This window comes from Perissodus microlepis, chromosome 23 (assembly GCF_051167445.1).
Source record: "Perissodus microlepis isolate ML-2025 ecotype Zambia chromosome 23, ASM5116744v1, whole genome shotgun sequence".
In the NCBI taxonomy this organism is placed as follows: Eukaryota; Metazoa; Chordata; class Actinopteri; order Cichliformes; family Cichlidae; genus Perissodus; species Perissodus microlepis.
Window position 1 is genome coordinate 18,246,723 of NC_140482.1, and position 24,750 is coordinate 18,271,472.

General features: G+C 43.9%; 1 protein-coding gene and 1 long non-coding RNA gene across 6 annotated transcripts in view; one reads left to right on the forward strand and one right to left on the reverse strand.

Moving 5' to 3' along the window:
- Positions 1–10,603: 10,603 nt before the first annotated feature.
- On the reverse strand, positions 10,604–12,733 carry LOC146361196 (uncharacterized). Its single transcript, XR_014799446.1, has 2 exons — positions 12,624–12,733; positions 10,604–11,191 (listed from the first exon to the last, which is right to left on the reverse strand). It is a non-coding gene; the product is annotated as an uncharacterized LOC146361196 (long non-coding RNA).
- Positions 12,734–13,245: 512 nt separating this feature from the next.
- The window catches only part of zeb2b (zinc finger E-box binding homeobox 2b), a 97,900-nt gene continuing 86,395 nt past the window's right edge, over positions 13,246–24,750 (forward strand). For 4 of the 5 annotated variants that reach the window (XM_084921754.1, XM_084921756.1, XM_084921755.1 and 1 more), the window contains exons 1-2: positions 13,246–13,459; positions 14,650–14,790. In XM_084921754.1, coding sequence (XP_084777880.1) covers positions 13,246–13,459; positions 14,650–14,790 — 355 coding nt within the window. Of the gene's footprint in view, positions 13,460–14,649; positions 14,791–24,750 lie in introns of those variants that run through there. The other variant, XM_084921757.1, reaches the window with a different exon arrangement.

The window sequence follows — 24,750 nt, forward strand, 5'->3', positions numbered from 1 at the left end:
CACCCAGCCCCCAGTTTCGGAGATGCTCTGATGCAGTCTCATAGTTTAGCCCTTGTCAAACTCACTAAATTCCTTGCACTTGCCCATTTTCCTGGCTTCTAACACATCAACTTTGATGACAAAATGTTCGCTTGCTCTCTATTATATCCCACCCACCAACAGGTGCCATAATGAAGAGATTATCAGTGTTAGTCAAATGGTGTTCATTTCTGGTTTGCATCACACATGTTGCAGTTTCACCACCACTTTGGCAAGCAGTTTGTGACTCCCCTGCATCTTCTATGCAAACTACAGGTGACCATCAGGTGGCTGATGGAATACGCAGCGTTTTGAAAACGCTCTCGAAAGCACATACATTTGGAAACTGTGCTTTCGCGTGGCAGTGCGGACAGCAAAAACGCAGACTTTCTAAAACGATGACGCATGTTAGTCATATGATGCAGTCATGTGACCTATTAAACTAAGGCTACGTCCACACGTACCCGGTTATTTTTGAAAACACTGATTTTTCTATGCGTTTGCACCTTTCGTCCACACGTAAACGGCGTTTTCGGTCACTGAAAACGGAGATTTTTAAAAACGCCTGCCAGGGTGGATATTTTCGAAAACTCAGTTTTTGCATTTACGTGTGGACGAGAAAAACGGAGAAAACGCAGCGTCAAAGGTGTGTGCCTTTTTTGACGTCACACTGTGCGCCACGTTATTGTTTCGGTGAAATGAATTTCTACAATACTGTTACTGTTAATTTTACTCTCTGCAGTGTTTAAATGCTTACATATACACAGACAGTTTCTGTCCCTCCACACATACGACTCGGTTCTGCTTCTATGCCCCAGCTTTGTTTACTTTTTCCCACCAAGGCTTCTAGACTTCTGATTGGCCAACATTTCTGCACGGTTAGAAATATATCGCCACCTGTTGCTTTGGCATGTTCCTAGCAGCGTTTTCCTTCATTTCTGCGTTTACGTGTGGACGGGATGATTTTTTAAAATGAAAACGGAAAATCTCAGTTTTCAAAAATACCCGTGTACGTGTGGACATAGCCTACGATAGCGGAGGGCATTATACAGCAGTTGTTTTGTTTGCTCTCAATTTTGACAGCCCTATTAAAGAATAATATCAGTTGGTACATGCTCCAGATAGCTTTTCTTCAAATTCTTTAACTCTCACTCACTTTTGCAACTTTGTACTTTTGTGTTACTCGCTGCAACAACTCTACCTCATTGTTAGTCCATTTAAAAAAACTCTGTGCTTTTCCTCGACCTTTTGGCACGACATTTCAAAGAGTTTCAATGAGGCAGGTCGAATCTTCTTGCGTTTCACGTATGCGCAGTACTGGAACGTAAGCGTTTTTGGCCGTTTCAATGTGGACGCACAACTCTGTAAAAACGACTGAAAACGCTAGTGTGGACGCGGAGCGTTTTCAGACGAAAAAGCCGTTTTCAAATCTATTCGGGCTAGTGTGGACGTAGCCTGTGTCAGACTGCCAATGTCTAAAGCAATCCACAGGAGGTTTTTGGTCCAGTGCAATCTACCTCATTTTAATAAGTTTCCCCTAGCAACCGTTTGGGGAATATAGAGGGCCTGAGTCTCTTTCCCTCTGAGTCTTTTTCTTTTTCTGTGAGTTGGCTAAATCACAAATTTCCATTCCTGGAGGCAACACCAGTTCTTAAAAAGTGGCCAGCATCCAACCCTGGTTGAGAGGATGGTTAGCTACTGTGCCAATCTGAAGAGAGTACAACGGCCCTCCAAACAGTTAATGACAGAGCAAACTGGTTAAAAAGAACTCGTGTCTATGTATTTATAATCTGTCAACTTGGCCTATTTAATGGAAGCTAAAATGTTATAGCACCTAAAAGTAAGACTTTAAAGAGAATAAAAACTGAATGTTGCTCTAAAAGTGAGTAAATGCCCCATAGACCATTGAAAATAATAAAACAGAGCATGTTATTTATTGCTAAAAATGTTTGCCCCCAAAACCCACCCAGTGTTTGGTTCGAAATTGATTGGTTTGATTTCAGCCAAATGTGTTTACTTTTTAAGATATCTTGCTAACAAGCAGACAGGGGAAAAGCTTTAAAGGCTGATATTATTCCACCGAAGACTCATCCACTTCATACCCAACAAACTTTTAATACAGCTAATCATTTCAGCCTTTTTAATCAGTCCACATATACTTTACCTATTCTTGAAAAAGAAATGATACTAAGGAAAATTTTTAGCTGCAGTTGCATGTATTTGCATTCCTAGGTGTTGCAATATTACGTGGGATTGCAGGTCTTATTTTTCGCCTTTATCCATATGTTTAGAAACTCTTTTCCTCTCGGAGCAGTGCTTCTTTCCTCTCTGAGTGAGAACTCGCCGAGAACCAGACAAGGTTTCTGCAGATGTAAGTTAGATCTTTTAATTCTATCCGTGCGTCCTGAGAGGATGTAAACTCATATACGGAGGCAGATATTAAGAGCACACCGATATGCAAATGTCTGTCGAGATTAGAGCTACAACAATTATTCAAATGTTTGATTAATTATTCATCGGAGACGCCGTCAATTATTCATTTCGGTGAGCGATAAGTCGTCTCTCTTTTTCTCCCCCTTCATCTCGGAGTGAAAAGTTTTCTTGAGGGATCTATCAGAATCCCAATCAAAACCATTTTATTTGCGAAGTGCAGTAAACGTGCAGGATTTGTTTTGGTGGCAGCAGACAGACGCTACACTTTAAATACTGTCTCTTTGTGCTCGTTCAAACATGCTCAGAGCGTTTCTGATAATGGTTTTTACAAGAAATAACTGATTTCTCTATATCTTTGTTCTCTATATCTATATTCCTTAGATCTCCATATTTCTATTTTCTCTGTGATCTGCATCTTTCTGTCTATTCTTTATTTTTCCATCTCTGCTTTCTATATCATTATCTCTATATGTCTATTCTCTGTATTTATATTCTCCATATCTCTCTATATTCTTTCTATGTAGTTATCACTCCATTTTCTGTATCTCCTTTTTGCTCTGCCTCAACATAGCTGTTCTCTATTGAAATCAATCTGTTTTCTAATGCTGCACTGTGGTGCAATTATCTTAAGCCACCCCTCCTTTCTTTATATTTTGCTAGGATAATGGAAAACAGATGGGCTGGTTTATTGACAAGTGCAAATATACGTGTAAATGCAGCATATAAGGCAAAATCCAGAGTTTGTACAATTCTAACAAGCTTGAAATTCAATATTTGGTGTGACCACCTTTATTCTTCAGCACAGTCTGAACTCTCTTGGGCAGTTTTCTTTTCATTTCTTTAAGTAGTCTTCAGGAATAGTTCTCCAGGCTTCTTGAAGGACATTCAAAACTCTTCTTTGGATGTTTCTGCCTTTTGTTCTGTTCTCTGTTCAAGATGACCCAACATTGCTTCAATAATGTTGAGGTCCGGGCTCTGGGGAGGCCAATCCATGACTGATAGTGCTCCACTGTGTGTTTTTCTATCCAGGTATGATTTTACTGCATTGGCAGTGTGTTTGGGATCATTGACATGATAAAAAATAATGCTGTTGACAATCAGATGCTTTCCAGATTGTATTGCAGGCGAATCAAACCTGATGGTACTTTCTGTGTTTATAATGAATTAATTTTGACAAGATCGCCAACACCACAGACCAAAATGTAGCTCAAACCATGACAGAGCCTCCATTGCGTTTTACAGATGGCTGTAGCCACACACTGTTGTTCCTTCCTGCTGATCTTAGTACATACTGATGATGATTTGAACCCCAAAATGTCAAATTTGGATTCATCACTCCATCAGACCTACTTCCACTGATTTTCAGTTTAGTGCAATCTGCAGTCTTGTAATTTGGCATACCTCAGCCTTTTCTCCCTGTCAAGAATGGCTTCTTGACAACCATCCTTCCACATTTCTGATGAGGCTTCAGTGAACAGCAGATGAATCAGTAGAGGGTTCAGATGGATCTCTTAGGTCCTGTGTCAGGCCTTTGCTGGATTTGTTCCTGTTTCTTAAGGTCATGACTTTCCGATACAGTTCACCTGCTGTAAATAGTAGTTTTAGTAGATAGTAGTTACTGTAGTTTTTTTCTTCTTTTGTCTTCCACATTTCCAGTTTCCTCAATTTTTTAAGGACACACTGCACACCATGAGAAGTTTTATATGACAAGTTATGACAAGTTTTCAGCCAATAGCTCTTTGGTAATCACAAAAATTGTATTTTAAATTTGTCACACTGTGTTATCTTTGACATTTTTCATAGATTTAACTGAAAAATGATCTGTTTTTGAGACAGGCTGCTAGTAACAAAATGTCAAGTAATTCATAGGTCACTGCTAAGTGGCTTAACAAAATAGAATTCCTCTTAAAATTGTGAATACAAGAACTGATTAGAAAATGAGTAAAAAAAAACAGCCAACGTCCAAAGAAAAACTTTGAAATACCTCGAGGAAGCCTGGAGAACTATTGCTCAAGACCACTTTAAAAAAATGACAATGAGGGGTGGCTCAAGACTTTTGCACAGTACTATACAGCTACTCTAAATGTCAGTTACGTCCAAGAAAATAATACATACATACATACAGTTATGTACTTGTACACTGAATATGACATATTTAAAAAGCTCACATTTGACTTTCCTAAATTACAGTTTAACAAAAATTAAATAGTCCCGATCTGCTGGGGTTTCTTTACATTTTACGCTGTTGCTGGTTAACCTTTGTGTCACATGAATATGACAAAAGATGTCAACGTGTGTCTGGCTAAAATAAAAGTTTTCATTCAGTTTTCTTTCCCACACGGTTGCTTTTTTCCCCTCTTTTTTGAAGACTTTCCACAGGAGAAAAGGGCACACGATGTGTTTGTCTTTCTTTTTTTAAAGTGGCTCAGTCGTGGTCATTTGTAGAAGACTCTGCTCGGGTTTTTCAGCTAACAAGAACAACATGAAAAATCAATACTTTTTTTAGTGTGAGCATTTGTTTCTGCACCAATCAACTATGCAGCGATCTTGTTCTCTCTGCGAGCTTTCTTGTCCAACTGAGAGAGATCAGAAATGCTCAGATAAAGAGCAGTTTTTCCTCCTCTCGCCCTTTTTCTTCCTCACGGCCAATGTAAACTAAATTCATTTTGCATGTTTGAAGAGTCCTCGCAGATCACACGCTCCAGCCTTCGCCTCTCGCTCTTTAATTGTCCGTCAATCTCTGGAGTTGTTGTGGTGCCGGGGCTCTTGCGGTGGCTATCACAGAGCCAAACCCCGTCGAGAGATTTCCAGTTTGATGTTGCAGAGCTGGAAGAGCCACAAACGAGTGCAGAGAGGAGCCAGAAAAGGAGATGTGATCTGGGATACTTCTGTCGTGCATTCAAACCCTCTGAACGCCAACAACAACCGTTATTTTAATTGAAAAGAGGCGAAGCTCGCTTTCGGGGCTAAAGCACAAACTGTATGCTGAGGCTTTAACACTCGAGGGGCTGAGCTGCAGCTACTTGACAGCTGTTTTGAATTGTAGAAGTGCATTTTCAAAAATGTCCCTCCTCTTTTTTTTTCTAGACCCACTTTCTGGTAAAACCAGCTTTGTTTGATTTTCTACATGAAGTGGTTATAATTGTATTTACACCAGCTCCCTCCACTGCAGGCATGTTGTTCAAACTCTGTCCATCCTCATAACTTTGTCTAACCTCTGTCTTTCTCCATATCTCCAACAGGAGTGGAGCAGATTTGAAGTTTCTAGCAGTTTAACTCGACACCTAGATTTCCACCCTGTGGGCAAATCTGAATCATTGTGATGATCGCCCAAAGATAATAAAAAAAAATCCCCTCTTACTTAATGTCTAAGAGATGTCATATGCCCTTGACACATGAGCAAAGCGGCACCACCCATCACACGAGGTGGAGCTGGTGTATATTACTGTCAGACTTTGTGGTTATATCACAACTGAACACTGAGCAGTCGTTGATTGAAACTCTGCAAGTGCCCCTTAAAGTCTCCGTGCTCATAAAGGAGGGTAGTTTTTAAGAACAAATGCTGCTTAATGCTACAATCACACAGGCAGCGGCACGACCACAATTATGGCGGCCGAGTGCAATGAACTTGTGATCCTGACAAGTCCTGCAATGACTTGTGGTCAGTTGACGTCCTCAGAGCAACCCTGGTACATCAACTCAGTCGTAAAATACGATGGAGTCAGCGTGCTATCAGTTTGTGATTGAATCTGATCAAATTGGTATTTAAATGTAATTGTCACACACACACACACACACACACATATATTCTTTGAGTCGCTCTTTTTCATGATTCACAACCACTCAGTGCCTAGTTGCCAAGAAGTCGGGATTTTCTATGCAAACAATGTTCAACAGAAAAAATCTGCTGTCATCAAAGCAGTCACATGAGGTTTTTGGTGCGACATCCTCCTTGCAACTGATTCGACTCTCAGGAACTGCTTGCCAACTAGTTGTGGAATGGACGATTTTGCCTAGTGACCAGAGATAAATGGTAAATGGACTGGTGGATGGATGCAGCTGACATTTGACATCCAATTAGCAGATGACCTGCACAATCACCTGAGCTACAGCCACCCTAGGGGTTGCAAAGAGGCCCTGGTATGTAGTATACCAGGTATGTAGTATACCAGGTATGTAGTATTATACATAAAGCACGTATTCTCACACATGGTTAGAAAGTAGGGTAAGGGTTAGTCCTAACCCTACCCTCTGGTTTACGCGAGTTCTAGATTGATCAGCAGCCTGGCTCACTGTACTATCATTCATCGATCATTGATCAGTGCTTCAAATGCATCTTATTGGCGAAGAATTCGCGAAGAATTCGTGGCAAAGCCAGGTGTAGCTATGGCCTCGCAATCATTAACAAGGAACAGCAAATCCAACCCTAACAGCACTTTAGGATTAGGTAGGATTATGGTGGAAACAATGTTTATCAAATGTACAACGATTCGGGGTAGTTAGACAACTGTTTTATGGCACGTTTTAAAATTCTGATTTTTTTGCATAGCCGGTATACAAAAGGTGGCGGTCACCTCTTCGTTTGAAGAGTGAAACCAGTGCACAAATGTGCAAAAAGCAGGAGGGTGACTCCTCTGGTTGTAGAGAAGCCTGAAAAAAACAGGCTTACTTCTCACTTACTTACTTTCCTAATTAGTTTATAGGGTAATTTGCTACTTTCTAGTCTTATTTACTACAACATGATAATAATTTTTATAAATTATGGTTTAAAAAAAGAAATAAAAAAAGAATGTTTTTGGTCAAAAGTTGCAAATGTGTGTGATGTGTTTGCAAACCAATATGGTGATAGAGAAAATACTAAATAGTCTGTAAACCAATGAGAAACGTTACAGTTGCCATTCTTTATATACAGTCTATGATTTTTTTAGTTATGTGTATTGTCACTCATATTCAAAATAGTATTTTTTATAGGAGTGGGGGATTTTCTGTACAGAACTGAACAGTAGTTATGTTACTGGGACATTTGTACTAATGCTACTTCGCGATTACCCTGAATTTCATCTGAATCTCTCATTTCTCCCTGGGGAGTTTCGGCTTCCCATGTCGGACAGAATTCTTTGTAAGGCTATTTTCTGCTTTGATGTCATGAACCAAACTGAGAGGGAAACGCTGAATCATTGTTTTGCTTGGAAAAGTGTCAGATTTGTTTTTGCCAATAATTAAACTATTAACTGTTGGCATGAAACAGCAGTTTCAGCAGCTTCAAGCCAAATGCATCAGCGTCGGGATCGTCCTCCATCTTGACCTTTGACCTCCATCATGTCAGTTGTGCGTAACTGCAGATAGCGTTGAAAGTTTCGCCCAAATCTGGGCATTGGCATCGACTGACAGCGTTTTCTCGGCATCAGCTCCACTCCTTAATGGATGGATGTCGGGTGTGTCGTGACACTTGCGATTCCCCGACTGAGGCGTCAGTGCCAAAACGAGCTCAGCTTTGGCCCGAATGTGTCTGCTGTCTGGCATCTTTAACCTGATCTGTAGTCACATAAAACCTTTCCTCTCTCTTCCTCTCTCTTTGATGTGTCATCAGCAGTGAAACTCCTCTCGGCGACCCAAAATGAGGCGTATCACCCCCTCACCGTCATCCTCCACGAGGCTGATTCTACAGCTCTCGCGGTGCAGATCTGAGCGGCACAGGTCAGTTTTAGATAACAGACACACCCGAATGCATCACTGTCATGCAACACTCTTTTATTTCTCCCTGAAATTAAACCATAAGAGAACAGCACGCACAAACGACCACAATGAGTATTCCCCTCATATTGTAACAGGTTTGGTCGAGCTGCTTCTGCTACTGATGATGCTGCTGCTGCCGGACTGGGCATAGATTCATCACCGCTGCGTCACGTGACGCTCACAGATCTAAATTAGGCCAATAATCAGGGACGCCTGGCGGCTGAGTTGTTGAATGCACAGCATGTACATGCAACAGTCCCGAGGCGTGTTCTGCAATGGCATCCTTCTCTCTCGCTCCCTTCTTGCCTTATTTCAGCGTGCAGCAAAAACCAGAGATGCACACAGACACGTTGATCCCTGCAAATATATCCCTAGCACATTGTGGGCCTCGTTAATAACCACACACACCGGCGGTGTCAGATGGTCAGCGATGTCGGCCACGGAGAGGGGAGAGCGGGCACGGCTGTAACACAAGCGACCGCACCAATCAGGGAGGAGACGGGAGTTGTTTGGTCATTTAAGGTTGGAAACAGGTCGACGTAGATCCTGGAGGGTTTTTCTTAGTTATTTACACTATTCCAGATTAATTGATGTGATTTACACCAGAGTGAAGAGTGCAATTTGCAGGCAAAAGCGGGGATGGAGTGGGTTGTAGCACACCTGTAATCCTCAATGTGTGACCCTAATCCCAACCATGTCTGACACAAATGGCAGCTGATTTTTTTTTAGGGGGTGTAAATCTAAAAATAATATAAATAATAATTTGTTTTAGTTCCCTGATTGCAAAGACTGAGAAGAATAATTTTCAAAAGCCCCCTCCCCCCAAAAATCACCTTTTTTGTGAGGGTTAGGGTTTGTATTTTATTCAGTTAGTGCAGATTACAATATTATATTTTTATTATATTTGGCACATTAAGACTTTATTTTTTGCTTCCTCCTTGTCCGTTTAGGGTGAGTGCACACCGTTACACTGAGAGACCGGAGAACACCACCCGACACAAAATCAGGAAGCTTCCAGGATGAAGATCTAGCCGTCGTCTAATCGAGAGGTCGGAGCGTCCCCGGGCAAAAATACTGAACCTCAGACTGCTGCTGACAGATCCCTCATCGTGTGTGTGGGGTGTGTGAGCTCCGAGTAGAAATGAATATAAGTACAAACACATTTACACTGACAGAGGTATGCAAATTAATATTTTCAAAGGACAAAATCACATGCAAATTTTTACAAACCTAAAAAAAAAACCTTGATTGATTGAACAATTGGAAGCCAGAGGAGAAGTAAATATTAGCACATATATGTGTGTGTGTGTGTGTGTGTATGTGTGTGTGTGTGTGTATAGTCTGTTTTCTTTCAGAGAGATTGCAGATTAAATTTTCACAAGGCAAAAAAAGAGAAAAAGATTCCATGTTTGTAAAAGCTTTTGAGAATAAGGGTGGGGTTTAAAAGTAAGCTGTAAGAGGATCACTTCTCAAAGGATACCTGCACGGACAGAAGTTAAGCCGCAAGTGCACGAACGTGTCTAACAGGTCAGCTTGTTACAGACGGACTCCCTGCGCGCTTCTTCTAGAGCAGGAAGTTCGCAGCATCGGGTGAAAGTAACACCGAATAGCGTCTATCACAGATTCTTCTTTAATTCCAGCAAAGCGCTTTTTCTTATTATTATTTTATTTATTTTGAATTTTTTTGCTTGAAGCACAGCACGCATCTCTGCCTCTGATTCGGCTTCTTATTGCTGATTTTTTCTCCTGCCACATTAGCGGTAAATACGCCACCTTTTGTAGGTTTGATTTGTGTTCGTTTACGTGAAATCTTCTGAGGACTCAGTTGCTGTGGGCAAAAACGATCAGCAGAAAACCCACTAAAAGTCAGCTGCTTTGACCTCTGACCTCCCCCGTTTGCCGCCTGTGATCTCAAAGTTGCATCCTATGAGTGATGTTTGTTATTATTAACACGGAGGGTTTTTTCTCTCTCTTTTTTTTTGTAACAGCAGCTGACAGCGAGCGTAACCCGACTGCTCAGCAGTCGCACAAACAGAAGCCGTAATTAGACCGACAGATCCTCCAAATACTGCGAGACGTTCTTGCAGAAGCCTCTGCACTGCTGTCTTTGTGTGTTTACACCGTCGAAAAAAACTAAAAGTGGGCCTCCTCTCTCTCTCTCACACACACACACTCTCACTCACACACACACTGAGGCTGGGAGAGAAAATTAGGATTATAATCTCGGTAATCAGCAGTCACGCCTGAGGCGGGCAGCTGCAGAACTGCAGAGCTCCAATTTAGGCGTCGGACATTAAAAACCATTAAAACCCAAGTGAATTTCCCACTTATTGATTTTTCTGGGGCAACAATTCAACTTCAGGAAGGAGGAACAACAGAAAAAAGAAAGAAAGCCAAAAGAAAAAGCAACAGCGGGTAATGTGCTGCGAAATGTTCTGGTTTTTATTTCCAGAAAAGAAAAAAAAGCCATAAAAAACACACGTTTTGATCATTTTCACTTCAAACCTGCACAGTTATCTCACACTTTTTATTCTGCAGGTAATGCGCACACACACAAAATGATGAATCATGCATGTGTTGTTTTGGGTACCCCCCCTTCCCCTCCCCTCCCTTCATTGAAACCAATATATTCATTAAGCACAAGGTCCCCCTATAGGTCACACACCGACTGTAATCCGTTTTCACGGTGAATATGTGGTGGCCCCACGGACGATGGAGGGGTGGGGGTGTGGGAGAGGTGCCACTCAGTGGGGACAGAGTTGGAGCTGTGGTTCAAGTGTGTGTGTGTGTGTGTAAGAGAGAGAGTGAAAGAGGAGGAAAAAGGGGGTGGGGGGATTATGGCGTGACTGCTTGGTTTACACCGTGGTAGCAAATTACACGTGACAACAATTCACCCGGAACCAGAACCACTCTGGACCCCGAGCAGCAACAGCAACGGGGGGCGAAGCAGCTTCGCTGGTCCTCGTCATGCTCAGGTTCCTTGTCTTCCTCCTACGACATCATCCTCATCAGGGTTTAAGGAAGGAGACGAGAAGAAACGATGGAAGTGATTAAAAAAATACAGAAAAACAAAAATAATGAGAGAGAGAGGACACTTTCTCTCCTTGCAGACAACAACAACAATAATAATAATAACAATAACACAGAGGAGGGGTTTCTATGCAAAAGTTTCTTTTGCAACATCTGATGTTTTTGTTTTGTTTTTTTGGTGTGAGTGTTGGGGGGGGGGCATAGGGGTGGAGGTGGTGGAGGTGATGGGGGGGTTGAGGTGAGGTGGGGGTGAATCAACCAGTTCAGCCCCTTGATTGATGATTTAATTAGCCATACAGTGGCGAACTGCAGGGAGGACAGGACGCAAAATAATGCTTTATTTACATAACCAATCAGAGCACTGCAAAGGTGGAGCTTCCTCCCTCTCTCCCTCCCTCTCTCTCTCTCTTTCTCTCTCTCTCTCTGTGTGAGTGGTGCAGAGATGGTTGACTTCTGTAATAAATGCGGGATTCATCCTGTTAAGTGGCGTCCAGAAACACACACACAGACAGAGAGGGAAAAATCACTCGAACCATCCCGGAATATTCCTCTGATATTCCTGCGCGGGCTCGTGCGGCTGTGGCGGTGTGGCATCACACTCACTTTATTCCAGTTGGGGTCTTTTTTTAAAATAAAAACAAACAAACAGAAAAAATGTAATGATTTTCCCCCTCCCTTCACACACGCGCCGAGGCTGCGCGGCAAGCATCGAGGGAACAAACGGCGAGGACTCCTGCAAACCGGCAAACATGGGACTATTTTTTTTTCGTGTTTTATTTTCAGTTTTTTAAGTTGGATAATGCGCCGAGTTTGCGCGCAGGTGCATTGATTTAAACACACCTCCAGAAACGAACCGCAAAAAAAAGAACAAAACTTGTTCCAAAAGCATCAAAAAATAAATACGAGGGGGGGAAAAATAAAAGAATTAAGACGAGCCGAAAACAAGAAAATGATCATTTCTAACATTTTTAACTAAAAAACGAAAACATTTTTTTCAGAACCCAAAAACTAATAAAATTGAGGAAAAGCTGCATTTTCACCAAATCTACATATTTTTACAGCGTAAATAAAAACCGAACATCCGCCAATCTTTGGCAGCCAATTACAAAATAATAATAATAATAATAATAATAATAATAATAATAATAAAATAAAGAACACATGTAACTGCCCCCCCCCCAGCTCCAGCATCCCTCTCCTGTTTCTGCGACTTAAACCACATTACTCCTAACAACAGGCACACATTTCCACGAGCGAACACATATAAAAATGAATCATCCTTATGAGCTTTTTTTCCTTTTGCCCCCCCTCCCCCAACCACCACCACCTCACCTCCTCCACCTATCTTCTCTCTCTGCAACACAAACACTCAGAAGACAGGGGTTAAAAAAAAGAAGCACACTCACTGTCGCCTGGTTCTTACTCCGTGTCGAAGCCCGACATAGTTGGTTTCACGCTCCAAAAAAATAAGAAGAAGAAAAAAGAGAAAAAAAGAAGACGAAGAAGAAGAGAGAGAGGGAGGGAGGGTAGAGAGAGAGGGGGGGGGGGGGGGAAACTTGAGCCCAGAAAGATGCTCACGTTTGGCTCTCCTCAATTATCCCCTCCCGTGAAGATAGGTGGCGTGCGTTTCAGGGGGCTTCTCCTCTCTCTGTGTGTTTGCACGGCAAAGAAAAGGAGGTGGAAAGGGAAAAAAAAATGTCATTAGAAGAGGCGTAACACGTCAGTCCCTACCCAGGTTTGTTTCCTGGAGTGGGTGTAAGACATCAGTTGTAAACCTGCCCTAGCAGGAATAGCGGTCCCTCCCTCCTCCCAACTATTTCTAAGGCTTTTATTTCTAAGGCTTTATCATCACCGGTGGAACAGGACCCGCTCACCGCCGCCAAGCTCCCGCTATCAGCCCGTCCTCGCAGCTCCTCTTCCCCGCAAAAAGAAGCCTCTGGACCCTCCTTTAAAAAAAAAAAAGCAAAAAAAAAGAACAAAACAACAAAAAGAAAAACCCAAAAGAGAAAAAAACAGAGCCGAGCAGGTATGTGCATCCTTACTTTTCTATCATTTCCACTCTTTTTTTTTTCTTTTATATTCCTCCTCTCTCGCGCTCTCTCTTCTTCTCTCTCTCTCTGTCGCTCTCGCGCTGTCGCTCGCTGTCTCGCGGACAAATTGTGTCGGATATTACAACTTCCACGCGCTCGCGCCAGAGTTTGGGAGCTCCGAAACTTCGACTTACCTGCGCAGGTGGAGAAAGGTGCGCTTGGGTTTAAAAAAATTATTTATTTTATTTTCTTTAAAGGAAAAAAAATCCATCCGCTTTTTACATTTTTCCCACACACACACACGCAGACACACGCCTCCCTGCGCTCCGCTCGCCGTCTCCCTCCGCGGTGTCCTGTAGAGGCGTCCTGCGGGGTTGTGACAGTCGGGGAGAAGCTGCTTTTTGTCGGGCGTCTGTCGCCGCACAGTCCCGGAGACCCGGAGAAAAAAAAGGCGATTCCGTACGGGTGTCTTTGTTTTTTTTATTCATTTATTTATTTCCTCTCGTTCTGGATCTTATTTGAGCCATTTCTCCCACTCGCTCGCTCACTCAGCTCTCCACTCCTATACCCACTTCTCCCAGTAACGGCGATTTGCGCTGATAGATTCGCAGGCGAAACGCGCAATTTGGCTCTAATCGCTTCTTCTACTTTTATGTTTATGCGCCATTTGTGCCTTAAAGCTTTCTTTCCGCTCTCCCCTTTCTTCTTCTTCTTCTTTTGGCACATTTGAACAATTATCCCCCCCCCCGTCCATCTGTTATTTATTAGCAGAGTTTGGATTCACTTTATTAAACCTGAAAGAGCAATTTTTGCTCAAGTGTTTATCGGGCGTTGCGTGACTTTTAAATCCCAGGGAAAGCCCTCCGTTTTTAAAAGAACAGAGTGACTGAAATGTGAGTTTGTTCTCCCTAAAAAAAAAGCGCAAAAAACTAGAAAATGATTGTTTTGAAGTTTAATTAAAAGAAGTAGATTTTTTTTTAAAATATTTTGCTTACATCGGAGAGGAGGAGGTAGAGAGCGGGCTGTGAAACTTTCCTGATTTTAAATAAGAAGAATTCCGCTTCTCGTCCTCAGCCCTGATCTCTGAGTCGATCAGCTGAAAATCTAAATTAGACGGACACGGATCTCCCCCCCACCCTCCACCTCACCGCTCCTCTCCTCTCCTTCCTTTCCCCTATTTCTCCCATTTTTTCTTTCCTCCTTTCTCTCTTTGAAACGATCTGTCCCTCCGATCCAACACGCATTTTCAGCTTCTCGTCCGGGGCGCAAGTGGATGTGGATCACTCTCACACCCCTCCTCCTCCTCCTTCTACTACTTCACCACCACCACCACTACCTCCTCCTTCCCTTCACCCCAACTCACATTGTTGGTGCTGGTGTGTGTGTCTGTGTGTGTTTTCAGATCTCAAGCTGAAATCAAGGAATCGAGTCCATGCGAGCTGCCATCTGATCCCACACACACACTTATCAATGAAGCAGGAGATCATGGCGGATGGCCCCAGGTGTAAGAGGCGAAAACAAGCCAACCCGAGACGGAAAAACGGTAAGAGAAAAGATGACGGGACGCAAAGCTGCTGCTGTTGTTGTTGTGGTGTTAGTGATGGTGGTGGTTGTGTGTGTGTGTAGTGTAGAGGTGGTGGTATCTTTGGATGTAAGCCCGCTTTCAAGGCTTCTCGCTGCGGTTCAGGGGTGTGTGTGTGTGTGAGAGAGAGAGAGAGAGAGTCCGCGTTCATTCGGGCTTAAAAAAATAAATTATTATGACTATTTAGTTTATTTAGTTTTTACGCGTGGATGTAAAGAGAGCGTTACCCCAGGAGAGAACGTGTGCGTAAATGCGTCCTAGGATTCAGTTTCTCTGTCCTTTTTTTTTTTTTTTTTTTTTAGTTATTTATAATTTGAAATAATAGCGGCTTTTAATTGTGGTGAAGCGAGGGGGAGGGTGGAGGGGGTGAAGATTGTCAGGAGGCTTGTGTTGAAAAACAAAACAAAACAAAAGAAAAGTCCAAAAATGTTAAATAGTGAGAATAAACTTGTGGATGTTGGAAAGTTTGGCGGTTGCCGGCTGCTTTCTCTTTGGGGAAAAAAAGAGAAAAGACAAGAAAAATCCGCCATGGGGGAGGACTGAGTGTCTGCCTGAGTGTAGCGGTCACTGGCTGTGGAGGAAAAAAAGTCCAGTCTTGTGACTTTGAGTTTTTAATCCACGCGCTGGCACTCCGTGACCACCACACACAAAAACACACACACACTTTCCCCCTCTATTTCTATAATAAATCCACGCTAATGGGCCTTTATATTCTTTCTTTTTCATTAGTATTTTTCAAAGTCTTTGAACGCCTCACTGTCGCTGCTTTTCCGGGACATATCTCACAGGAGGTGGCACTTGGCTTCTCTGGTTCACTTTTTTCCTTTTTTGAATTTTTTTTAAACGATTAAAAAAACAACAACAACTTTATTTTCCTATCAGTAAGTAAAGGCAGCACGAGAGACTTGTATAAATAGGGTGACATGTCCGATAAATGCTGGACATTAATTGGGTCTAGACTGGGGAGCGCTGGAGGTGGAGATTTGTTGCTTTTCTTCCTCCATTTGACTGCACCACACTTTTCCCCACAAGAGGCAAATCTGCAGTGACATTTCCTGGCCCCCGTTATTCCTGATTATTCCATACAGGCTCAGAGAGAGAGAGAGAGAGAGAGAGTGTGTGTGTGTGTGTGTGGAAGTGTGTGTGATTCAGCAGGTTTTTATTTGCAGTTTTTAATTTTAAAAGAAAGGAAAGACAGAGAGAGAGAGAGAAAACTGTGCCCCCACAGGTTATTTATCTAGATCAGATTTCACTTATTGATCCCGCGCAATCGATGGCAGACAAGCATTTTGTTCCACGCTTAAAGAGCCTCACAACAGTGCAGGAGATCTCTCACGTTCTGGATCTGCGGCAAGATGGAATAACAAGGACGGAAGAGATGTGATGGTGTGTGTGTGTGTGCATTTTAGCCTTGGCCACCTGTTTTGGTTAAAAAGGAAATCAAAATAATAATAATAATAATAGGAGCACAAATATCATTTTCACACCCTTAAACCTGACGGAGCTCTGGCACGGCTGCAGGGAGATTATTTTTATCCGTTGTAGGGAAAGCATGCAGCGTATTCCCGTCTTCTTCTTCTTCTTTCCTCATTTTAAAAGAAAGTACATTTATTTAAAAAAAAAAGTCAAACAAGCTCTCTCTGATGACACCCCCCCTACTATTCCCTTCTTCCTCCTCACTCCTCAACCCCTCACCCCCCCCCTCCAACCCCCCTCCTCTGGGAATTCAGAGGCTTATTGAGGCTTGGCCACTCTCTCCTCTCTGTCCTCTTCCTGCCCGGGCTCGGGTCGCTCGGAGGGGATGGCGGTTTGTTTACGGCCCGGCTGCCACACTTAAAAACAAAACACAGATTTAAAAATGAAGAAGAAGAAGAAGAAGGAGGAATGCTAAATATTCCAGCAGATGGATGTCGAGTTAGGCGCACTAACTGGCAAATCAGATGAATGTACACAAATGCGATATACGTTGAATTAGAGCTGGTGTCTCTGAGGCGGCGGTGTGCTAATTCTAATTTGTGTGCCACCTGTTTTGTTATGTTTTTTTTTTTACTATTTTTTTAAAAATAGAAATAACACACACACACACACCCCTTCCTCCTCCTCCTCCTCCTCCTCCTCGGTGGAGCGCTTTCTTGGAGCCCCTCTTTGACATTCTCCTCCAGATGACTGTTGGCCTTCAGGGTTGGAGTTGCTGCACTCGCTCTCACGTCATGTGGTATTTAACAGCGCAGTTCGCCACTTATCCCTCTCCCAAAAAAACCCCCACCTCTCTTGCAGATTTCCGAGGAAAATATTTTTTATGAAAAAGTGCAGAAATGACATTTTTTTATTCACACACGACTGTTAGAACCACCGCAGAGAGAGGGAGAAGAGAGAGAGAGGGTCTCTTCTTCCTGCTGTGAAACTCGATCTCAGCAGCGTGAAGCGTTTGAGAGTTTGGCCTTCGCCAGGTGTTGCTTGTCACATCCAGCTGTGACAGCACACACACTCACACACACACGGACACACACACACACACACACACACAGACATACACACACCTGTCCTTATTTTCTTATTACTCAACCATCATCAAAAACAAAAAAGAAACCACGAAAAGCTCGGCTCTGTTTTTGCAGTTTGGACTCCCTGCACGAGCAGAGGAGGAAGGAGGAAACACACATGTTGCAGATGTTGCAGGTGCTTTTCCCGTCCTGCTTTCTTTTTTCCTTTTCTTTTTTTCTTTTTCGGTGATTCTTCGCCCTCCAAAATACTCCTATTACATAATCCGAAGCAGTCCGAATCCTGCTCTCTATCTATTGCTGACTCTTTCTCCTCAGTTGTGCGAATGTTGTCACATATTTATGAGTAAAATGGAGGAAGAAACCATCTTTTTATTCTTCTTCTATTCTGCTTGTTTTTTTAAAGTTGTGTTTGGAGCATCTGCAGTCAAAAATTTAGGGGGGTGAGGGCGACTAAGCAAAAAGAGAAGGAAGAGGTTGGGGGTGAGGAGGAGGAGGTTTCACGGGGTGCTCGCGGACAATTGATTGTCAGCGGTAATGTGTTTCATTTACATGTTTATAACGTCAATAGTGGTGAATGAGGGGGGGGGGGCTGGGGGTGTCCACGGCACGCCATTCACTGCTGCCATTCCCATACGGGCTGGCGATTGTTGTGCACCAGCAGACAGAGCAGGAGAAGAAAGAAAGAAAGGACAGAGAGAAAGAGTTCAGCTGTGCGTTATTTTCTTTAAGTGAAATGATGACATCAGGCAGGGACGACTCCTCCGAGCCTCCTGCCTGTCACTGCTTCGGCATCGAGAGGCCCGATATTCCTCCTGCACGGAGCTAAATATATCTGTGAATGAGATTGCTGTGGAGAGAGGAAAAGCAAAAACATAAACAAAAATATATTCAAAGGAAAATAGAAAACAAGGGACTTTTTATTCCTTATAAAATTCCTGTGATTGGGATTTATTTCGGAGATGCGGTGTGATGTCTGTTCCTCTTAGCGTGTGCTTTTCACCAGGAATTAAATCAGGAATGTTGCTCGGGCTGCAGCACATGCATGTTTTTTTTCTTCGACTTCTTCCTCTTTTTTTTTTCATGCTTTGATAAGGCAGATAAAAGCAAATAGCATGGCTTGTGGCTGTACCCCCCCCCACACACACACATATTTTAAAAAAAGGAGGAAAGGTAGAAGCTAATGATCATCTCACCTTCATCCTAAACGCAGGACAGCAAACTTTCATCAATTCCCTCCTCCACCTTCTTTTAATTTTTATTATTATATCTCCCCCCCCCCCCCCCCCCCCCCCGCCACACACACACACACACACACACACACACACACACACACACACACACACACACACACACACCACACACCCCAGGGGGAAAAAGGCATTTTTTTATACTTCTTTTCTTAAAAAAACCAAAAAAACTCCTTCCTCCTCTTCTTCCTCCTTCCTCCTCGACCGCCCTGCCTACTTGTGTGAAGATATTTTTTCCGCCTGGCGGCCAGAGAACACACACTCACAGAGGCACGGCGAGCCCGGACCCCCTGACACCGCGGGTCTTTGGAATGCCTTAGGTACGATTTCACTTTCGCTCACATCAATGCTGACCTGAATGCCTTTCATATCTGATCCGCCGCGTCTCTCCTGGTAAACATCCCCCCGGGGGGAGGAGGAGGGAGGGAGGGAGAGGAGAGTAGAGAGGGGTGGGGGGGAACAAAGAAAAGGAGCTCCTCTTCTCCTTCTTCTTCTTCTCCTTCTTCTTCTCCTCCTTCTTCTCCCTCTTAATCACAATTCAGCCCCTTTCGCCGCCAGCAGCAGGGCTCGCACATTTGCATTCAGCATCAGGAAGAAAAAAAAAGGGCCTGAGATGAAAAGGGGGGCGAGAGAGAGAGGAGAGAAAAAAGGGAGAAGAGGAAAGGGGGGGGAAACTAGAGGTGGGTGGGTGGGTGGGTGGTGGGAGAGAAATAACTAGGGTGTTTGTGGTTGTTTGTTGGTTGTCCCCTGGTTACAAGCCTTTTATAGCCTCCCTTACTCCATTGCAAGGGTCCCCGGGCCCCTCCTGACAGACAGATAGTGTTACGAGATGCCCACACTATTCGTGGCCAATCACACTTAAGAAGAAGGAGGAGAAGAAGAGAGAGGTATAAAAAAAAGAAAAAGATCCTGGCTGCGACCGATTGGATTGTGCACAAAGAAGGAGATAAGAGTCGGGAGCAGGTGTCTGCACGATGCGCTTTTTTCCCCTCTGCTTCTTCTTCCTCTGTTTGGCACCAACTTCTCGGCAACTTTGCACGTGAATTCAAATAAATAAATAAAATAGTAGCCGCAGTCTTTAATTATTTATCTGTTATCGTCGGATTGCCAGAGCTGTAAAGTGTTGGATGGATGGATGGATGGATGGAGAGGTGGGGGTATCATGTGATCTGGATTTCAGTTTTCCTTTCATCCCTTCCTCACCCACAACTTTCCTCTCTTTATTTTTTTTCTTTCGTCTTTCTTTTTCGGTTAAGAAGAAGGATTATCGGTACACCTTCCCTCCCTCCCTACTGGCCCAAGCTGCGCAGGATTTAGGCAGATTTACTTCAGCAAACACCTTTGGACACTGGGGCTTGTTGGTGGTGGTGGTGGATGGGGGGGGTGAGAGAGAGAGGAATACGAGTCTGTTTGCAAAAGGGGCCTTTTGTTCGGAGAGGTTCTGGATAATGCCTTACCAGGCAGCCACGATATTAACCCGTGCTTTGGAGAAAACAGGGGTGGAGGGGTTAACGCTTTGCATGAGAGCGCTGTGACCATCCCTGCCGCCTCCTCCTCCTCTCTTGTTTTCTGGGTTTAGTTAAATAAAATTCCCATAATTTTGAAAAAATTCGACTCACATATATATATTTTTTTCATGCAGTATGTATTTGGGCTGATGCACACTCACACAAACACGAAGCAACTGCCAAGAACGATGAAAGCGAGAGCGGTGGCCGGGATCCGTTGCCTGACTAACACCGAGGCATGAATCAGCCAATAGTGAGCCAACTCTGCCCCTCTCTGACTTGCCTTTATGCTTTTAAACCCGCTTGCAATGACACGTCAGACCAAAGAAAAGCAACTCTTTAAAAAAAAAAACTTTTTACTGTATCTGTTCCCTGAACCGCCGGTAAGGGTCGAGCTCGGTTTGCTCGGACTCTGGCAGTTTGTGGTGGTGTAAAGGCGGCGGCAGCAGCAGTAAAGATGGAGAAAAGGTGACAGACTTCAAGGTGTTTGTGGCAGCCGGCTCGTCCCCTCCTTCCTTATTATTTTTTTTTTATTCCACCACCACCATCCCTGAATTTGACAGCTCCTATCAACTCCCCCTCTACCCTCCCCCTCCTCCTCGCTCTAAAAGTTGCACTCAGATGTCTTTCTCCTGCTTCCCTGACTTTATTTCATGCCTCCATGCGTGTTTTCTTCCACCTCTTGTTTTTTCTCTCTCATTTTTTGGGGGGGACATAAAAAAAAAAAGCAAACACAGAAATTGAAACTTCACTGGTCCGGCAAATAATTGCATGCATTTGGACTTTTCATTTACACTCTTTACCCTAAGCCCAGGCATGTTTTATGCATCGCGTAGGAAAGATGGTAGGAGGAGGGAGGGAAAAAACATGCATTTTCTCATTTTTTTCCCTTAAAAAAAAATATCATGCCTCATTTGAGTCTTTCTCAAGTGAAAATGCAAAGTCTTTATTTGGCCCATCCGTTCCATCTCGTTCCTGCTGTTTGCACTTATTCAGTCGTTGCATTTTCTACGCCTGTGATTTTTCTGTTTTTTCTTTTTTTTTAAAATGCTTTTCGACATTCTTTCCACGACTTTTTTCCCGTTTGCGAGGGAGTCTGGGCGCGACAGGCGACAGGTTGCTGAGCAGGTGTAAACTAACATTCAGATTTCATAATTAAACGGAAAGGGAGGGGAGGCAAAAACCAGAAAAAAAAGAAGACGAAGAGAAAGAAAGAAAGGAGAGACAACTTAAAAAACACTGACTTCTTTTTTTCTAACAGCGGCGTCTGTGTGCATGGCAACTCTTCTAAAATGTCCCGTTTCTCTGCACATTCATCACGACTACTGCGGCTTAGAGTCCCCCCCCCACACACACCACAAATATCGATCATAATGGGGGGGAGGCGAGGCGTCAGCTCCGATTATGAAGCGCTTTTAACAAACAAGATTGAGTCTTAATGGAGCAACAAAGAATCAAATATAGATTTAATCAAAAGAGCAAACACCTCACAGCTGCTTTGAGCTCGTGTGCTAGCACGCGTGCGTGACTTATCGCTGCTGCTGTCAAGTGTAAAGCAGGGCACAGCTTCATGAAATAATCTATTAAAATAATTTTTTCCCCATTTCTTCTTTTTCTCTCCCCGTTTTTTTTATTTGGCGGCAGCTGCTTCAGAGATGACACCTTTGTGCAAACAAGTGTTGAAAGGAGCCTCCAGTTTTTCTGCTCTGATGTCGGCGCTGCTGATCTGCAAGCGCCTGCTCGCTGCCACATGTACACACACTCTCTCACACACACACACATTTAGTAGGAAACACACACACACTCTTTGATGTATGTTTGATTGTCGGGTGGAAGAGCTCTTCTGGCAAGGTCACGGCCGCGTGGAACAATCAATAACAGATCGGCAGATTAAGGCACGGTGACATCTGGAAATCTAGGTCCCTTTTTCCACGTTCGCCTTCGTGCTTCCATCCCACCTTTAATTCTGGATAATAGAACATGCTATTTGATCAGGGGGCTCGCTTTCTTACCGTAGTTTATTATTCAGAAGGTGTCCCGCTTCTCTGCCACCTAAGTGCGCCCCTCTTGTTACCTTTTCCTCTTTTTTTCTTTCCTTCTAACGAGGACTTGCTGTCCGCTTCTCTTTGTGCTCCGGTCTCCCCCCCTCCCAGCTCCAATCCCGTCTTGCGTGGAAGTAAATTCAGATGTGTTATCTCAATTTAATTGCACCAGATTGCCAAGTGAGATTAGGACAAAATTAGGTCATTTTGCGGTTGCACAAATTTCACTCACTTTCATCTCGCTGTTGATCAAGCACCTTCTTAACCGGAGGTTGCAGCGCAAAGAGGGAGATGGTCAGAAATTGCCCCGACCTCCTTGTTATTCAGACGTTCATTTAACCTTTTGGCACGAAGGAGAGCTGGAACACGGACAGGGAGCGCACCCCCCACCCCTTTTAAATGTCATCTGTGGTGCAGGCAGTGGACTCTGAGAGGTGAATCCACGTGTTAATGGGTTCTGACTGGAGAGGGAGCCCCCTCCCCTGAACGCCTCATGTCCCGTCGCTGTCAAACACGAATGTCAAACAAACACCTCCTCAGGTAGAGGGGGGATAATCACACCGACAGGCCTGTCCTCAGCCTTTCTGACACGCAGGAAAAACAGGATGGGGGGGTCTGCAACAGAGAAAAGCTTTTTCTGGCAAGAGCGCAGGTCAAGGTTTTTCGGCAAGGTGGTCTGGCAAAGAGTTCGTGGGTTTGAGTGTAAAATACATGACGGTAAATTAAGGATTTTTGGAGCTGGAGGCTTAGGTTTGACAGGGTCGAGCTTTTTGTGGTTGTGGTTGCAGTTTTGGTTTTCGGGAGTCAGAGCACGATTCTGGTTTTGGATTGGAAAAAGCTCTGAGGCTGAATTATTATCGACCTTTAGAAGTCATGATGAGGTGTTAAACCCAAGGTTTGTGTGGTTGTAGCTGCTGCTTGCTTTTGAGGCCTTGAGAAATCCGATGAGACCTTTTGGCTATGGCATGCTGTTCACGCTGGATTGTTGGGACGAAAGGGTATTTCCTGACCTAGAAACCTTGCGGGAGACAACTTAGATCTGGTCCGATATGAAGACTCGAGTTCATACTTGGCCTTGTGACTCAGTCTAAGACACAGCCTGGTCTTTGGTTGAGTCAACATTTTATCGCTTGATAGCCTGGGGATGTTTTTGTACATCGCTGAGGGTTTATTCTTTGGGGTTTTCAAAAATCTTACAAATTCCGTAGGGGGTAGCTATCAAGTCAAGGGTTCACCTCTTCTCTTCTGTGTTTTTCCTTCTCATTTTTGGTTGGAAAACCTTCAGGTTAGACTTGTGTTGCACTATCAAGTCATTAGTTCGGTGCCTAAACTCTAAACATGAACAACCAGGGGGAATCTAACTCTCCTTTTTGCTCCTCGCCCCCCCTTTGTGTCGCCCAACCAGTCCATTTCCCCTTACCTCTACTTCCATCCATCCCAGTCAGTCATCTAATCAGTCAGCCGTCTCTAATTACTTCTCCCCCACCCAAGGGAAGCTACTTCCTTATCGCCTGGCCGTCTTGCTCCGGCATTCCTGAGATAAATTCTCCACCACTTTGTTATTCTTACTACTTAGGGGTATTGGAATTAGCATGGCCATCAAAGCAGACCTTGTACTCTGCCTTTTTTCTCACACACCCCCTCACGACCTTATCTGTGGTCATACATTACAGTCGGGCATGGGGGGGAGGCGTGCCCACAGGCCACAGAGGTGAATAACGGACAGAGGTATCGAGCCGTCTTCAAAGACGTGTGGGATGATGAAGCGATGCAAATGTGCAGCTTGTGGCCTTTGTAGCCGTGCAGGTACTCGAGGGCTGCGTGGTAAAGGATTAGTCAAATTGCACTCGGCGGTCCAGGTATTGCATGTGTCCTTTCATATTTCCATGTTTGTATTTATAGAAAACGGCACACTAAAGGGCTTCCTGCGCTGCCAGAAAGCTGTCATTTACGCACCGAGCCAGTTTCACAACCTCACCAGCTCCTTCATACCTGTTAAAACCTCCACTTGGCAATCTCAAGCATCCTGGGGTAAATAATCAGTGCTCCATTCATCCCCACAAACCCCACTTTCTTTTTTTTTTGCTTCCGCTTTTTTTTTTTTTGCAGATGTACGGGTTCGCCCTCGCTTCCTTCCTTCCTTCCTTCCGCTCCTCGCCGTATGTTACCCAACATGGTTTATACCTCAACAGCAAGGAGACGCCGCCTTATAAACTGGCAATCACAGTATCCCTAATGTTATTACTTTTCATAATTAGTTACAGCAACACTCATTCCACGACTGGCGGAAAGGAGTATTCCTTAGTAATTAAGGTAATGAAATATTCATTTATGCTACCTTTTCAGCGGTCTCACAAATGAGCCAGCCATGCTTAATGTCCGCCCTGCCTCTGATTTTATTATGATGGCAGACTGGCACATCTGCAATTAGTACTCGCGCTGACAGTTAGCGTTTCAGTTAGCGGCACTAAGCAGAGGGAGGCGAGGTGAGGTAGCGAAGGGTGGGTTGGGTGCACCCCGGTGCGATTACACGCCCCTCTGCCACCCTACCTACCCCCCCTCCACAGCTTGCAGCCTTTACTCCACTTGTCTTTTTTTTCTTTTGCCCCCCTTTTCTGCT